The following is an 18,952-nucleotide window of genomic DNA, read 5'->3' as shown; positions in this document are numbered from 1 at the left end:
TTAAAAACGAGGATATTAGGAAAGAACTTGAAATTGTCGGCATCCAGGAATGCGTTAGCAGAGCTAATCTCAGGTGGTATGGTCATTTAAACAGGAAGTGCAAGGAAAAATTGGCAAAACAAGTATTCTCTGCCAGGTTGGCAGGAAAACGACCCAGAGGAAGACCAAGATATAGGTGGATTGATATGGCACAAAGTGCCTTAGACGATAGAAATATAAGATCTGACAATGTTGGAGTTTTGACAAGTAACAGACTGAGCTGGAGAAAAATTATAGATAGGAAGTTAGTAATAATGTAAATTTTTCATGTAATACTATCATATCCTATACACCCCTTGAGGGTACATGGTAGGAATTTGATGATGACGACTAATGATGTTCCAGTAGAAAAAGTAATCAGCATTTTGAGCAACCTTTTCCTTCAAGATATTGCTTCTCTTTTCCATAATCTAATTTTTTCTTATGGAATGGAATGATTTACGAACAATTAGCAGGCCTCACAATGAGCAGCCCTCTTTCCCCCCCTTGTGCAGATCTCTTTATGGAGAAACTGGAAAATGACATTCTGTCTCAATTAGACCCTAAACCCACAGTGTGGTGGAGGCATGTGGATCTTATCTTTATCGTATGGAAAAACACAGAAAAAGATCTTTTTGATTTTCTAACCAAGATTAACTCCTTCCATCACAAAATAAAGTTCACCTTGGAACTTGAGAAGAACAAACAATTGTCATTCCTGCATACCCTAATTAAAAAACAAATGGATGGACATATCAGCCGTGCAGTTTAGCCTTGCAGCTAATTACAGAACGTTCTTTCATAACAACAGTTGATATCATACACGCTCCATGCATTTGATATATGTGTTCTTCTGTATTTGTAAAAAATACAATTGTATTCGGTTCATTCCTTCACAAACAGTTTAAGTTGTTTTGTATCTCTTTTGTACACCTTGACGAAGCCAAACAGCTAAGTTGCCGAAACATGTTGGTGTTTTTTACTTAGTATCAATTATTAAAATCCTTCGGCCAATATACAACCCAGTTTATGTTAATTTCTTGCATTAATCAGATGGTCGAAAATAATATAGAATCATTTTGATCTTGAAGGTTAGTAGATAGGAGGTTGAGGTTCAGGGGGCATAAGCAAAAACTGCAAACACAACTCAGAGGATAACTAAAATGAACACTGACATGTAAGAATAAGGAAGTGAATTTGCTTCTTTAGAAAGCTCTGATATGACCTCATCTGGACTGATGTGTGCAAATTTGATTTCTGTGGCGAGTGGACAGTTAAAATGATATCGGGATTGTGGAATGTAAATTATGAGAAGCAACTGAGAGTTTTTAGATTGCAGACACCACCAGAGGATAAAGAGGGGTAATGTGATATGATATAGACCAACTTGATATGATGTATACTAACTTTCGAAAGGATATCAGTCGATGGAATTTTTCATTTTATAGAGGGTGGGTAGAGGATGAGAGGGAGCATCCATAGAAGTTAAGAATGAATGCAGCGAAGAAGGGATGAGGGCTAGATATTGATATTGTTCTCTCAAAGAGTGGTGAGTATAAAGAGTGTAAATGAATTCAAAGGAAAGTATATCGTGGTGTGAATGATATATGGCGTCCTTTGATGAGTCCCAAATTCCCTGAAGGGGTGTTGTAATAATAATAATAATAACAACAAATATGTAAACCAGATGTAAACAACATTAATTTAAATTACTCAAAGCCAGTATTGCATACCATATGCAAAAGTAACTTGATTTATTGAACCACTAAGGTTCATCGCTGCAAGTACTATCTTATTCTTTTATTTTCTGTCTTGAGCTCTTCTAGCCCAATCCAGGATTCCCATCTCAATGGCCAAACCTGGTAAGATTCTTTTCAGTAAAATATTAGATAAAATTGTGCAGCCTGCAGATAGAAACAATACAGTAATCTACTGTTTATCTGATCAATCAATCAATCATCAGAATTGCTAGTTCTGATAATTGAACGGTCAGATAATTGAAATACAATTGATGGTGCACTTGGTCAGTGTTTTGAAGATCAGATAAAAGGTAGATTATTGTATTCTTTAATTTTCATTCATTTTTGTTTCCTTTAATATACTAGTATACAATGTTCTCTCTAAGCTGTGTGTGCACGAACACAATTTTTGCTTTCAAAATTTCTTATTTAGAGTCAATTTTTTAACATATAAAAATGAATTAAATAATAAATCACACTTTCTCACTTATTTTATGAAATAACTTCTCTGGTCTCCGCTCCAATATTACTTTTACCCGTTCCAACTTAATACACTAGTTACTTACTTTTAATATGCATCATGTGGGAAAACTGACACTGATGTCAGCAAGCTGCAAAGGCATATTGGTTAAGAGTATCTACTGTCTAGACTCTAGACAGCACAGTCACATCACTTGAACCCAAGTAAATGGTAAGAGATTTTTGTGGCTACACAGATTTAAGCAAATAAATTTAGTGTTTGCAAGTTTATAGCCAGAAAAAAATGGAGCAACATTAATATTAGAAATATTACATGACTAGTTTTTTGTTTAAACTCTCAAAATGTCACTGTTGAAGTTAAAATGGAAAAGAACTGCAAATTTGCTTAAATTTGAATGGCTAGACAAATGTGCTGAAATAGTAATGTTAACATTGCTGTCAAATGAAAAGAAGTTTGTGGCTTGTGACTTTGTGAGCACAGGTTGAGTCCAAAACCAAAACCTTAAGCACAAAGCATTCTTCACGTGCACATGAGCCAGCAAAAATTGGAGGGAATATTGCTGGTATGTGATAATTTAGCGATTTTATTTTTTCATTCTAATGATCCTTCATTTTCCCATATTATTGATATGGGGAAATATATATCAATATTAATATAAATTTATCATTATGTATTTCTAGTTAATTCAGCTGACTTGGTTGGCCGAGTGGTTAGCGTATCTGCTCTCCAGCCAAAAGGCTGCGGGTTCAAATCCCACCGTAGGCATGGATGTTTGTGATTGTCTGTGAAAATACTAGTGGTGGCAGTGGGCGGTAGATGGCATTGGTGTAGTTGCAGTTTGTTGGTGATTGAGTGGTGGAGACAGAGTTGTAGAGAGGTGCCCTCCCTCAATAAGTCTTTGGACTCCCTGGAGGTGTCAGGTAATAATAATAATAATAATTATTATTAATAATGTATGTGTGTGTGGGGGGGGGGGAGTCTTCTGGCCAGTGTCTGTTTTGGGAAATGAAAACTTAGTGCTCCATATGAGACTGGCGTACTCATTGTTTAAGAATTGGTTCAAGTATTCTCTCCGCTTGTTTGCTATTTCATCTCCTATAACTAATATTCACCTGCTGCTATTGTTGTCTTCACTGTTTTGTATCACTGCTTTCATAGGTATGGTTTTATTTATTTATTTGAAAAATACATTTATTTATTTAAATTTATTCGGAGGTGGAGGAAATAAGAGATCTGGGGGTGATAGTGGATAAGGATCTGAAATTTAGGGGAAACATAGCCAAAATTGTTAAGACAACACAAAGGCTTCTGGAAATGATGCAGAGGACACTGACTTCTAGAACTAAAAGTAGGGAGATTCTTGTTCCATTGTATAAGGCTTCGATTAGGCCACACATTGACTATCTTTCCCAGATTTCGTCACCTGGTTTTCAGAAGGATGAAGAGATGTTGGAAAGGATCCAAAGGCGACTGACTAAGGTGGTTTCTAACTTCTGGAATGTCAAGTATGAGGAAAGATTGAGAAGATGTAATTTGCAGAGTCTGGTGGACAGGAGGAAGAGGGGAGATATGATAGACACTCACAAGTTAGTAAGGGGTTGTTATAGGATTAATGCTGGAGTAGTTCTACAGAAAATAGTGGGAGATCAAGGCAGAACCAGAGGTCATCCCTGGATACTGTATAAAGAGGGTGTGAGTAGGGGAGTGAGATGCAGGTTTTTTTCGTGCAGAGTTGTAAATGATTGGAATGTCTTGCCTGAGAGTGTGGTGTCTGCAAGGAGTTTGAGTGTGTTTAAGACAGTATTTCAAAAGAATTTCCAAATATAACAATAATATTCCAAATGATGATAATAATTCTCAGATAATTTTTTTTTCATACAAATCTATTTTTATAAAATTCTATGGACAATCTGTGTGTCAAGTGTTGGTTGAAGTGTTGAAGAGGTTAGTAAGGGCCAAAATGCAGAACTGAGTTGATAATAGTGGCATTCTCTTTGATGGACAGCATGGATTTGCTAAAGGAAGGTCAAGTTCTGATTTTAGTAATCCAATGCATCTATCACCTTTATAAGTGGCAGGTGGTGCAATGGACAAGGGAGATGCATACACAATGATATACTTAGATTGTACAAAGGATTGCAACATAAGCTGGTAATTAAATTTGAGCGGAGATAATAGACAGCAGATTAGTGCACTGGATTGGAGATGGTCTGTCTGATAGATATTAGCACACTTTCCATGAAAGAATGATATCCCTGAAGAGGAAAGTTACTAGTGGTGTACCCCAGGGCTCTTAATGCGGTTTAATTAATCAGGATATTCAGTTGTTTGCAGATGATGCAATGTTAATAAGGACTATAAGGAGTAGAGCAGACCTCTATTCTTTAAAGAGAATAAAGGTATGCTTTACTCTCTATAAAGTGGTCTTATAGAGACTGACTTACAAGAGGTCTTGAATAAACTGAGTGAATGAACATGGGTGTAGAGCTGCCAGTTCAATGTTGCAATGTGAGAGTATAAGCTTTGATTAGGCTACATGGTGAATTAATGTGCACAGATTTGGTCACCTGTTATTCAAAAAGATCAAGAGATACTAGAAAAGGTAATTTCTGGTATCCAGAATGCTAAGTATAAATAAAGGTTAAGAAAATGTAATTTGCAGCATCTAGTGCATAGGTTCCCAAACTTTATCGGGCCACCGCCCACTTTGCAAAACATAAATTTTGTAAAACCCCCCATTATAACAATTTTCCACGTTCAAGCCATTTGATATTTTTGACGTAAATAGCAACTAATGATACATTACTGCTTATGCCGTTAAATTTTTAAAAAGAAGTGGTCAATATGTGCTTGATCTTGAACACAGTTATTGCTATACCGATTTTGGTGAAACGTAGCCCATATGTAAAGATTGTAAAATGTATGCTCGAATAACATTATGCACAGTTTCATACAATGGTTTAAATATAAAAATGTGGAATACAATTAAGAGATTGCATTGCATTAGTAAGAATCTTATTGTAATAATTAAAACACCATTAAATATATTACAAAATCGTTTATTTCTAACTTATAAAGTAAAAATAACAAATTAATGTGAAGTTTCATACAATGGTTTAAATGTGAAAATTCGGAATACATATTAAGAGATTGCATTATATTAGTAAGAATCTTATTGCAATAATTAAAACACCAAATGTATTAGATGGTTTATTTCGAACTTACAAAGTAAAAATACAAAGAAAAACTAACAAATTAATGTGAAGGATGAGCCTGGTGCATTTTTAAAAGTTTGTTAATATCGGGTTCAACTTTTGTTAAAAACAGTCGTAAATCGCCACGCTCAGTTATATGCAATTGGTTCCTTTTCTTAGATATCAAATTCACTACAGCACTAAACCCACACTCAACCAAATAAGAAGATGGAAATGCAATTAAAATTTTCTGCATTATTTCCCATAATCCAAGGTACAGTGTTGGTATTGATTTTTGAAGACAGAACTCTTGGTATCCAGTTTTGAATTTTGTTTTTAGTTATTCATTTGTTGTGAGTTCTATGAGTTCCACTTCTAAATTTGATGATCCTGCTGTTGCTTACATGCGAGAAAGGATCTAGAACCCAATTTGGTATATTCATATTTAGAATATCCTTGAATCGCTCATTGAAATCAGCATGGAGAACCTCCAAGTGTTGGCAGTATGTAAGTAAATCTTCCTTTTTGAGAGACATTGCTGATAAATTTGAAAAGTGGCTATATTCCCCTCAGCCCATATTCTGCTTGAACAGAAGAAGTTTCCCTACAAAAGCAGCAATAACGTTTTTTGTTTTAATTAAATTCAATTCATCACCTTGTAGTTGTAGATTGACTTCATAAAATATTTTATAGAGGTCTGTCAAATAAGCGATGTCATTTTTGGATGTAATCAGGTTGGCCCGCAATCCGTAGTCTCTGTTTTCTAGGAACTCTAGTACTGAATCAAACAAATTGTAAATTCGATTCAGACAAATACCTTTTGAAAGCCAGTGAACTTCTGTGTGAAGCAGCAAACGATTGAAATCTTCATCATTTTCACTACAAAGTTGGCTAAACAATCTGTCACTCAACGAATTGTTTCTAATCTTGTTGACTACTCTAATAACGTAATGGAGCGATGTGTGCAGGTGTTCACTTAAATTTTTCTCAACCAAATGTTAACGATGAAGAACACAATGTATAGCGAATACATTTGGTATTGCTTGTTTCAAATGCACTATGAAACCCTTGTGGCACCCTGTCATTGCTGGAGCACCATCAGTAGCAGCAGACAAAATATTACGAATAGGAATGTCGTTCTCTTGAAAAAAACTTATTCATGATATTAAACATAGATTCTCCCTTTGTATCCGCTTCCAAGTTTTTAGCAAATAATAATTCTTGACAAAAACTTTTTCTTCTTTTATGAATCGTACGTATGATAAGAGTAGTGGTTCATTATTTGGGAGAGTTGATTCATCGAGTTGAATAGAAAATTGGCATGTCTTCAAATAATCCCACAATGATTTTTCAACGTCTTCAGCCATTTCATCGATTCTTCTTTGCACTGAATTACGCAAAGGAATTTTCCTGATGATATCTGATGCTGGCTTATGAAGCACAGCGTTTATTACTTCTTTAACTGCCGGCAAGATTAATTCCTCACCAATCGTATGTAGTTTTCCCGCTTTTGCAATTAATAATGAAATATTATAAGAAGCTTGTAATCTGTTGTTATCTTGTTTAGTGGACGATGTAAAAAGTTTTGATATAGTTAGACGTTTAAAATATTTTTCTTCTAGTACTTGAAAATAGGACAAATCTTTATCCTTTTTGTCAGCATGCATTTTAGTCAAATGCTCTTGTAGCCTAGAAGGCTTCATTTGAAAACACTTTTTGGCACATGGGCAATAATTGGTTCGCAGGAGACTGAATAAAACCGTATTTTAAATACTCAATACTGTACTGTTGACATTTCTTCTTATATTCAGACATAATGAAGTAATAAAATTTGCAAAAATATTCACAAAATAAAAGATTTAATTTACACTTTGTATGACTCCACTTATCTATCACACTTTCGACTGATGATTGTTGGCAAAGCACACAAAAAAGATTTGAAATCTAGATTTCAAATTTGATTTGAAATCTAGCCTGAATCGACTTTCATGCATTGACTTGTTTGCGATACCATCATACTCGTGCTTTGAACAAGTCACTGCAAGCACCCATATTCCTGTCAAAACATGCTGAATTGAGTGAATTACCTACGTAATAGTTGACCAACATGCTACTAGTTAAGACTCGTCTGCTGCGTGAATAGACTAAAGCCTGCATGGCACGATCAATTTTTACAATAGCAAAAAATGAATAAATTTTTTAAGTATATAAAAAATAGAAGTTAAAATATCTTGTATGACACGTTCAATTTTTTATTTTGCACGCAAGTGCATTTTGTTCATCCGACCACGACATTGTCCAAATAATTATAAATAATAATTAATAAATAAAACAATTACACAAGATATAAACAACAAACATAACCACAGAAGTTTCGAATAATATTTGCTTTGCTTTTTCCCTCTAGTTAGCAATAAGTTAGTATTAACTAGGCTAACTAAAATTTTCGATTTTATTTCTTTCTTGCCATTATTATTTTTACTCGTAATATTAAATTAAATAAAATTGGGTTTATTTTTATATAAATCAATTAGAAAAGTGGTTTTATATATTTTATATATATTTTGAAATGAAATATAACGAATATATTTGCTACTGTAAACATAACCTATTATACACACATATATACATGCTCTGTTTTCTCATTGACGTAGAAAATTGACACCTATTTCTATCTGATATGGTAAATTTTCAAATGATTAATTGAAATAGAAAATTGGTAAAAAAATTTATCATATAAGACAGGCATAAGATGAATTAAAATGCAATATTTAAATTTTAAATGATTATCTAATCGCAAAATCACGAAAATAATTAATTTTTAAATATATATTATTAATTTCTTCTATAAAGAACCACCGACCCCTAGACCGCCCCCCAAATGTTCTGATCCCACTATAGCCCCCCCCGAAGGCTTCAACACCCACTGGGGGGGAGCGGTACCGCCCACTTTGGGAACCTATGATCTAGTGGATAAGAGGAGGGATATGATAGATCCATATAAGTTGATAAGAGGTTTTATCTGATTAGAATGGTGGGATATGGGGAGAGAACAAGAAAGAGAACCTAGAAGCTGTATAAGGATGGGAAAAGGAGCGAGAAGTAGAGTTTTCTTTTGCATGGAGAGTAGTAAATGATTGTAATGCACTGCCTGAGAGTGTGATGACTGCAGAGAACGTGAATATTTAAGGCACTGCATAATGAACTGTGTGAAATTATAAATTTTATATGAATTATCAGTCCATACGGTTACACTAGTAGCTGTGCGCTTCACAACCATGTGCCTGGGGAAGGAGTGTCCTAGGTTCGATTCCTGTCGGTGATGTGAGGAGCTGAAGGATCTTCCTCAGTCATAGCCAAGTTAGCCGGCCTTGGGCATGGACAGTAGGGTTTATTCTCTAGTTTATCCTGGGGTTTTTCATCCCGCAAAGCAGGCAAACCAGCCTTGAGAACTCAACACTAAGGACATCGGATACACAGAGGCATAGGGATGACCACCTTATCCTGTGAACAGTAAGGTCAGATGATTAATAAACTCTCGACACTGCAAGGTAAAAGAGGGAAAAGGAAGATGAGATGAGATACTAATTATCAAACCTCCATGGAGTCACGATCAGTGATTCCATGGTTGTTCTTGTTTTTTTTTATGCTGCCTATAGTGCTTCTACTGTCACTGTAAATTGTTGTTGTCTTCTGATGAGAGGTAGAGAGGTATTGAGTCCTAATTCCCAGATACATCTAAGTGAATGAACTATAGCAAGTTGTTCTGCTTGGTTGTTGGAACAGAGCGAATGCAGTCTAGAGCAGAGTTCTTCTTGTATAACGGACTGCTCGTAATATGCAATGAAAGAACAACCAACGTTTACTTCTGTTTTGCTTCTGTCAGTGTATACATGGAAATCGTCACTTTCAGAGCTTTCCTTCTTAATATATGTTTTCTTTGCTGGGTGAGGCCACCTACTGTGAAGCGGAAGTTTGTAGCAATTTGGATAAATGTTGTAATTTCTATTATATCTTCTGGAAGTGATTTCATATATAAGAGAGAATTCTTGCATTTTCAGGCAGATTGGTGTTAGACCAACAATAATGCAAGCTGTCACGGCATTGAACTCTGTTTAACTTTGGTCGGTTTTTCTTAGATTTTAGTGCATATTTTCAAGCAGGTGCAGCATAAGATATCGATGGTAGTATAGCTCTGGTATATATTGTTTTCAGCACTCATCGGCCTAAAGCACTGCTTTATCCTTGCTGACTTTTTACTATTTGGAAGCTTATTTTGGCAACATATGGGATATGCTTGTTGAAGGTAAATTTTTCATCTATTGTTACTCCTAGGTATTTTAGCTTATTGGCTATCTCAAGAACTTCTCAATTTAGGAAGACTAAATTGAGATGTGGAGCGCTTTAGATTGGGTGAGAAGAAATTGAAGATAACTTTCTTCTCACACACACCCACTCTGCAATTTTAAAGAGTTCTTTGTTGGCCATTACTTCTAACTGTAATCCATTGCATCTTCAAATCATTATCATCGCATCACTAGCAAAAGATGTGACTTTTTGGTTCAGCAGTGAAAAGAAGTCTTAATACTGAGTCACAGTGGATGTTCCAGGTTTCTGGAACATCCAGTGTGACTGCTGTGTAAACACAGCAGGAACCTTGCACAGACAGTGTCATTTGACTTCTTTCAATACAGCTGTGGTTTTCAATGTTGCTCTTCTGCCTATAAAATAATTTTTTGCAAGGTAGAGTAGTAAAAAGAAGTCTTACTAACGAGTCATACTGGATGTTCCAGAAACCTGGTCCACAGCAGGAACCTTGCAGACAGTCTTGTCTGACTTCTTTCATTAAAGCTGTGGTTTTCAATGTTGTTCTTCTGTCTGTAAAATAATTTTTGCAAGGTAGACTAGGTTTTTTAAACATCTGAAATCTCTTAATTGATTAATTGTGGCTGGCCACCACACAGCATTGAAGACTTCTTGTACATCGAGTGCGATCAGTAGTACATCTTCTTTTTTCTTTTTTGCTGTAGACCGTCTTCTGTGAACTCTTTAACTTCTATAATTGCATTTAGATGAAATTGCTGCTTAATCTCTTGAATAGACAAGGTTTCCAGCAACATTTATGAGACTAATTGGCCTGTATTTGCTAATTTTGTTGGATGTTTCCTTTCCTGGTTTGATTATGGATATAATTTTAGAGCATTTCCATAATAAACAAAACTGCCCTCTTTTCAGGCATTCGTTGTAAACTGTTATTATGAATTTGGGAAATTCAACAAATGTTCTTAGGAGTAAATAGCTGGTTATTCCATGCTCTCCAGGAGTTTTTTTTCTTGGATCCACTGATCTTAATATTAACTCAATTTCATCAGATGTAAATAAATCGTCATTAGGAATGTCTATGTCTGTTTCCATTCTTGTGGAAGTTTTGTGGAATTCTTCATCTGTTGATTTGTCATCAGGAATAAACTTGTTTATCATTCATGTGTGTGCAAATGGCAAATGAAAGCAGAATGTGTGGAGAGAGAAACAGAATTGCTAAGAAAGGAAATGAAAGGTATGCAGACCGAGTTGAGGATGGTGAATGAAGATCTTGGGAGAATAGATAGGTTGGCTAGTGAGAGGAACGAGAGTAGATGTAAGAGAACAGCATTAGAGAATGGGAGAGACAGTGAACTCTATATGGAGTGTTATGTATGGAGATTCAATGACTTCTGCATTACTTTAACCTTGGTATCACTTCTGGGTCTGGCTCCCACTGATGAGACCTCAATATAGGTCAAATCCAGTCTGGGTACTGGCCCTGCTCTCATAATGCATAGCATTATACTTGTCCGTAAGGATATGTGCATTGTATTACGGGGATACCAAGGCAATTGATGTGAAGTCATTAGCCTCTATATACAAGTAACCCAGTCATGAAGTGACTTCGCACAAACTTTGTTTGCTTACACTAGATAAAGGATGAAACCGAGAATATATACTTTTACACTTGGTTATAGTTTAACCAAGTAAAAAAACTTTAAACAAAAAACGATGTGAAGATTCTATAACATTAATTATGCAGATAGACTGAGGGCATGCAGACTTGGTTGATACAAGGCAAAGGGAAGAGGGGGCTTGATCGAGACATTTAAGCTGTTGAAGGGTTATTATAGTATTGCACTGAGGAAATTTTCGTATGGTAGAACAAGGGAAATAAACAAGGACAGAAAGCCATTCCTGGAAGTTGCGAAAGGAGATGGTGAGTAAAAGGGTAAGAAGTAAGTTTTTTGCATGGAAAGTGGTAGGAGCATGGAATGCATTACCTGAGAGTGGGTGGTTAACATGTAGACCGTGGATGATTTTAAGGAATGTTATGATAGACTGTGTTCACTAGTGTTGACTTCCCACTATGAGTCTTGTGACACCATGGGGATCAAGAAAATAATAATAATACTTGTAGAATAATAATAATAATATGGATAATGTTATGATATTGCAAATGACAGAAGATGTCATTAAAACATTATTTCTTGTTCAAGTCAGTGGTTATTGATGAGTATTTGTAAGATAAATTGTGTTAATATACCTTCAATTTTAAATCCTGTACATTCCATTCTGAACTAGCATAATGGTATCGTTATCAACAATAACAGTCCATGATGTTTTTCTTACTTCTGATGCACATGGTATTAGTAATAACTATCCATGTCCTTGTCTCCAAAATGTCCCAAAACACTACTGTGTGCTTGGGATTCATTTTCTACTTTGCTGTTTAGATCTTCAACAAGAACCAGTTTTCCATTTTCTTTATATCATCTGCATTCTTTGACTCAAAATATTCCTCCACTGCTTCCTCAGAAATGTTTGTGGGACTACAGACAGAAATAAGTTTCCTTTTCCCCATTTTGAAGTTTGCCCATATAACTCTACTTGAAACTGCCTTCCAATCAAGAAGGTTATCTTCATGTATAACGTTAAATGATATCACTACTTCTTGCTTTCTGAGATCATTATTGCTTGAATATGAACACCCTGTATTTACTATTTAGTTGGGTCTCAACTGTTTAAATCTTCTTTGTTTAGTAACACCAATTAGGTTCATGTGGTTTTTTCCAGTTCTTTTGCAAGTTTGATTTTCTTTTCATTGATATGATTATACTGGTAGTTGCTATCTTCAAATTTTCTGTCACTGTGTTTGTTCAAGCAACTGACTTTTCACCATTCTAGCTGGTTTCCTAACACAAATAGCAGGAAATTCTCTAACTAAGTGATCCCCAGTCACCATGAAATCTCATCATGTTATGGCATGATGTTTATTTCTGGTTTAAGCCAAAAGAGTACAATTTGGTCAGCTAACTCCCAAATTGGCAGCCCATCCTTATTCGCTTAGTATCCAGTGGATACCTACTAATGGGGGAAAAATGAAAGTAAAGATTGGATATTAGGTCATAAGCTTCAGTTGGTTCTCTGCATGTGGAGATCTTTCCAACTATTCTGGCTCTGAACCACATGCAATCCCATCAACTAGTATGGATGCATTAATTTAGTAGACGAACTCTAACTCAACAACTGTAAACATCTCTTCATGAAACAAAAGAGAACACAAAATCAGGATTTAGTTCTTTTGTCCATTAAAATCTAAATTTTATCCAAGAATAAAGCTTAGCATCTAAGTATTGTGACAAGGAATCCAGGTGACCAGATTTGTGTGCAATAGTAAAGATGTGGTCTTGTTAATGCCTTATAAAGTGGAACAATAACTTTCTTCTCCCCTTGTGTGTTCTTCAACAACCATAATAACTGCCAGGTCTTTTTTGTCAACTTTTGCAATTCAGTTCCATTAATATAGTACACAGCATGGGATTGCATCCTTCTGAAGTACATCACCTTACACTTTGCCACATTAAGCTAACAGCCATTTATCTTTGCCCATACTGTCAACAATTTTTTAAGTAATCCTGCAAGATATCTGCATCACTTTCATTGACTATCACTCTTTCCAATTTTGCATCATCAGCAAACAAGTGGATATTTCCGATCAAATTATTTCCATTATCATTAATGTACAAATTAAACAACAAAGGACCAAGTACTGAGCCCTTAGGTACATCACTAGTCACCTGCATTCTCCTGGGCTCAGCTCCTCCATAAACCACTCTCTGATATCATCCATCAGCCATCCTCTAATCCAAATCACCAGCTTCAGATCCATTCCCATTTGCTCCAATTTATGCATAGAGTTCCATGCGGAATCCTCTCAATTGCCTTTGCAAAGTCCAGCAGTATCATTCTCATCGTCGGACTCAAGTACCATTCACTGAATCTCTTCAACATCTGATGGATTATCCAATCGATATATTTTTTCCAGCCATTTTCAACAGTTAAAAAAAAAAAAAAAACACACAACTAAACCAATACTATACTGACATTGGAGTTCGCGGTATCTCTCAGTTACAATTTACTATCAAATATCACACACCTTTACATAACACGTGTTAAACCAAAATTGACCGCATAAACAGCGTGGAATATCACTCGTAATATATGCATGCAGAGCTAGTCGTAACCTCCAAGCTATACACTGGATATATGTAAGAATATTTATATTAAACAATTTGTTTGTATCTGTCAGATCAGCTATGACCTCCACAGGGTTAAAAAAGATGCTAATCATCTTTTTTCTTTATACTTCCTCCAAAACATTTTCTTTATCTGCAACTCGTGCTTAATGATACTATTCATCCATCTTACTCCTACTTGATTTCTCCTCCTGACTCTGGGTATATAGTCTGATACTGCTTTCCTTAAACGCTTTTTTGACAATCTCCCATGCACCGTCGACATCTCTCTTCTCCAAATACTCAGGCCACAGCACTGCTGAAAGCTGACTTCTCAGCTTGCCTTTATCACCAGCCTTGTAATTCCATATATATACACCCCTTCTTAACAGAAGATTCAACACTTCTTACAATCTCCCAGGTCAAGACCACATGATCACTTTCTCCAAGTGGAGACAGTATTACCAAATTGGTTACTGATATTTTCTCCAATGTTATGACCAGATCCAACACTTTCGAACTCTTGTCCGTTCCATTACATACTGCCTCATACACCTCTTAATAAATAACAATTTGGGTAATAAACATGTACTTAAAATTAAGATAAATGATTATACTATCTAGGACATAATTCATTGTGGTGTCCACACAATATTGGCATACCATTCAATATTTTTCTAATACTAATTTCTGTAGAAATGAAATTTTTGAAAAAAAAAAAAAGTTTAACTGTCATATAAAAGAATCTACCAAGTTAGTCTTCTGTTGCAAACATTGCATTTGCACCATTTTTATTTATATATTTTGTTAATGTATGCTCTTGGTTCAATAAGATAAATAGATGCTAAAAGAAAAGCTGGAGATGGAATCCAAAGAAGTAGTAGTAGTCAGAAAAACTATACATCAGCAAAATGAAGAATGCAGCAATAATTTAACCCTACAAATATAGATTTGACATAAAACAAATAACAAATTATGTCTGATAACAGCAGTGGTTAAATTCAGCCAGGGTCCTCCGAAGCCTGGCCCCAGAACTTTTTTATGCACTAGGCCCGGAACATTTTTCTTTTTACGGTAATTATGCGTACATTATTGTGTTATTATTCAACAACTGTTTACCGTTTTGATGGGTATATAAAGTCAATATCAACAGTTGCCTGATTACGAATGCATGGCGAAAGGTATGCAGAGGTTTGGAGCTTCCTATAATGCATTATCTTGCAATGATTGACAAGCAAACATTATTGCAGTGTAGTGTAGTGGAATTTTGACAGATTCGTAGTGATATTTTGTCTTTTCTGGTTGGCAACACTGTCAGCAACAGTCAGTAACCCATAATAGAACAGCAGATTATGCTACATTATTGTGTTATTATTCAACAATTGTTTACAGTTTTGAATGGGTATACGAAGTCAATATCAACAGTTGCCTGATTACGAATGCATGGTGAAAGGGATGCAGAGGTTTGGAGCTTCCTGTAATGCATTATCTTGCAACGATTGACAAGCAAACATTATTGCAGTGTAGTGTAGCAGAATTTTGACAGATTCGTAGCAATAGTTTGTCTTTTCTGTTTGGCAACACTGTCAGCAACAGACAGTAAACCAAAATAGAACAGCAGATTAGCAGTTGTTTATCAGAGCTCGTGACTGTGAGAAGCATAAAGAAAATCGTGTAATATTTTTGTGTTTATGTAGGCCTACTATTTCAACTATGGATTAGTACATTGGTGCCTTCTTTAAATGGAAAAACAGTTCGGATGACAGTGATAATACAAAATGAGTTTATAATAGCAGTTTGTGCGTAGTTTCTGAAGAGAAAGAAATCTAACAAATCCACAGAACACACAGGATTCCCATCAGTTGTGATGCGATAATATTAATACATTGAACGAAAGGAAAGATTTGTCTAATGTTATCTTAAATTGAATTATCTTTAAATATGTTAGAAGATTATATTAATTTGTAATTTTGTATTTGTATCTGTATTTAATGTTTCTTGTGCTGTGGATGTTTCTGGTGCTGCGGAAGAGAAGGCTTGATGGCTTTAACTCCACCAGATTAAATAAATAAAGAAAATTTAAAAAAATGTTGCAACGATCTAGCAAAAGCCTCACATTCATGAGATCCTTACTTTAAGGGCCCCGGAGCTTATTCGTTTAGAATTTAACCACTGGATAACAGTGTTAAAAATGAATGTAAATGCCAGCTGAAATTTCAAGATGATTATCAAAACACTCTTTGCATACATGTTAATCCTCAATTTTCAAATGAATTCTGCAAATTAGATTTTCTCCTCTCCTCATTAAAAAAAAAAAAGAAATCAATCTGAAAAGATCTGAATCATGAACTTAAAAAAAGCACTGCATACTAAGCTGTATATGTGATAACGTGCATCTTCCTCCCAGAAATTGAGTTTCTGAGAGGGAGAAAAATGCGACCAAATACATATGAGGTTGGGTCAACATAGAATGGTTAATGACTGATGATAACAATGCCCTTTACCTGAAACCGGGTTCAAATCCTATCTAGGACACAAAGAACCTTTGTAAGAGAAAGCAAGTAAACCAACCTGATATGGATGTAGTGGCGTTTTTCTCCCTCACAGAAACTCAATTTTTTATCCTGTGAAACAAGCAAACCAGTCAGAGACCTCATGCAATTGAAACACACTGCTGACTATGCTGGAAGCAAATTTAGCCACTGAGCCTAAAACATAATAGAAAGATTTAGATGGTGAATATAATATATTCATTTAAACACTGAAGAAAGAATATCACTAATCATTTCCTGATATATGCATATTTGTATACGTATACAAATAAGTATACAAAGCTGTGAGAGTGAAACAAAATTTCTTTTCTGACAATATCACCATCAGATTTCCACGTCAAAAGACTCATCCACTTTAATGTGATAATAATTCCTTACTAATTTATACACCTCAATCTTCCTCCTTCCCCTCCTATCCTCTGGACTCTAAATAATGCATTTTCTCAATCTTTCTTCACAATCAATATTCCAAAGACTAGAATCACTGAGTCAATCATCTATGGACCCTTTCCAGTATCTCTTCATCTTTTTGAAAAACTAGGTGACCAAATATGTGCACAGTAATCCATACATAGCCTGATTACGGCTTTATGCAATGAAACCACATCCTTGCTTCTACATATCAGTGTCCTCTGCATCTATGACATAATCTATTTGAACTGTCTTCATATTAGCATACTCTTTCAATATTTTTCTATAACTAGTTTATGTAGGGATGAAATTTTTTTAAAAAAAAAAAAAACTTTACTCTGTCACATAAAAGAAACTACAAAGATCTGTTGCCAATTTTGTGAGTTATTAAGAATTATCACAGACAACCATGAGTAAAATCAGCCAGCTATATGTGTTGCAAGACTGTTACTCTGTTTTGAAGAATGGTAAACCTACAAGTAGCTAATTCTGCTTCAACCGAAAGGGTTCTGATAAATTTTCTCGAATCCTTAACGAGATTCGAACCTTACTACTAAATAAGAACTGCAATGTTCTCCTGACTTCTGTGCGAAAGTATCAATGCCAAGTGTTTATAACTAACAGAATAAAAACCGCATAGTTTACGTATGACCCATCTTAATTATATTTTATATAAATTGTGCTTATACGGCCATCAATGACATTCAAAAGAAATGCTGAGTTGAATTTAGAAATAAAATAATTAACTTACTGCTATCTCGCAACTTCTTGTAATTTAAAAAACTTTCAAGTATACTAGACTGGCGAAGACGTTTCTTCGATTCGGCATGCATGCAGTTCATATTAGCACATGAATTTTATTCTGAAGTTATACATTGTAGATACTAAAATAATACAAATATTCGAAGGAGACTGGGTACTGCGTTGTTTCACAACTTTAAGCAACACATCCTTTTTACTTCTTTAATGTATTTTATTGCACTGATTATTCTTGAGACATATTAGCTAATTAAAAAACAGACGAACCGTGGCGATTTTTAATTCAAAAATCGCAACAGGTGTCCCTAAAAATTAAAAAAAAAAAAGTTGCTGAAAGCTCCAAAATCCACATTTTCAGCTAACTTCTCCTACACTTTCAACGTAAATGTGAGTCTAAAGTAGCGCCCTCTTTCCATCCAATATTAATAATTAAAAAAAAAAAAAAAAAACTACCCTCTAATGATTCAATTTTTCTGAGTTGTGGTATCACTACGATGACCACATGTCCCTTATTTAAGAGGGCAGTCCTCTATTTCACTGCTCTGTCCTTTAGTTGTTTTTTTTTTTTCTAAAATGGCCATTTTGTCCTTTATTTTGTGAATTAAAATAGTAAATTGAATATTGATGCCAACATATTTAAAGATGCAATTCATAAATATTACCAAACCTGCATTGATTATTTTCGTGGAAATGGAAGTATAGTATTTGAATGGGTCCTCCTACTACGAGAAATCCCTCTGTGGGCGAAGATCGAGGAAAGGGTTTTGTTCATTTCCATTCTGGAACTTAAATATAAATGATGGCGAACTATTTGATGAAGTTTCGTGTATTAAAAGTTGTCACCAGTGAAATGATCGAAGAATGGCGATAAAATGACGAGTCCTGCCAACGTAGATCGGTTGAAAATTTTAAATAATTCACAGATAAACATGCATCGTTTAAAAACATTCTTAAAATGTTTTAATGATCCCAATGAACGAAAAAAGGCCAGCAAAGGTTGGTCGATTGGTAGAGCCTCTGCTACTAATAACTCACGCAAAAAATTAAGAAAGTTTGAGCGCGGTTAGTAGTTGGAAGGGATTTATCTTCGATGCTGTTGTCACACTCTCCATCAATGAGTCTTTGGACTCCCTGGAGGTGTCACATAATAATAAACCCGAGTAAAAATTGAAACATTAAAAGCATGCAACTTTGACATGAATTGTATACAGTTTTACGAATTTTTAAAACACAAACCTGATTTATTAAAAAACGT

At 35.0% G+C, this 18,952-nt stretch overlaps 1 protein-coding gene across 2 annotated transcripts in view; it reads right to left on the bottom strand.

The window, feature by feature from the left end:
• LOC150104404 (poly(ADP-ribose) glycohydrolase-like) overlaps positions 1 to 18,060 on the bottom strand; it is a 351,154-nt gene extending 333,094 nt beyond the window's left edge. Inside the window, exon 1 of one of the 2 annotated variants that reach the window (XM_090396352.1) lies at positions 17,690 to 18,060. In XM_090396352.1, coding sequence (XP_090252478.1) covers positions 17,690 to 17,780 — 91 coding nt within the window. In that variant the 5' untranslated portion in view covers positions 17,781 to 18,060. The remainder of the gene's footprint in view (positions 1 to 17,689) is intronic. The other variant, XM_090396353.1, reaches the window with a different exon arrangement.
• Between the last annotated feature and the right edge of the window lie 892 nt (positions 18,061 to 18,952).

This window comes from Typopeltis vanoorti, chromosome 8, assembly GCF_054136105.1.
Source record: "Typopeltis vanoorti isolate ZY-2024b chromosome 8, IOZ_Tvanoo_1.0, whole genome shotgun sequence".
NCBI lineage: Eukaryota > Metazoa > Arthropoda > Arachnida > Uropygi > Thelyphonidae > Typopeltis > Typopeltis vanoorti.
This window is presented reverse-complemented; position numbering and strand designations above follow the sequence as displayed.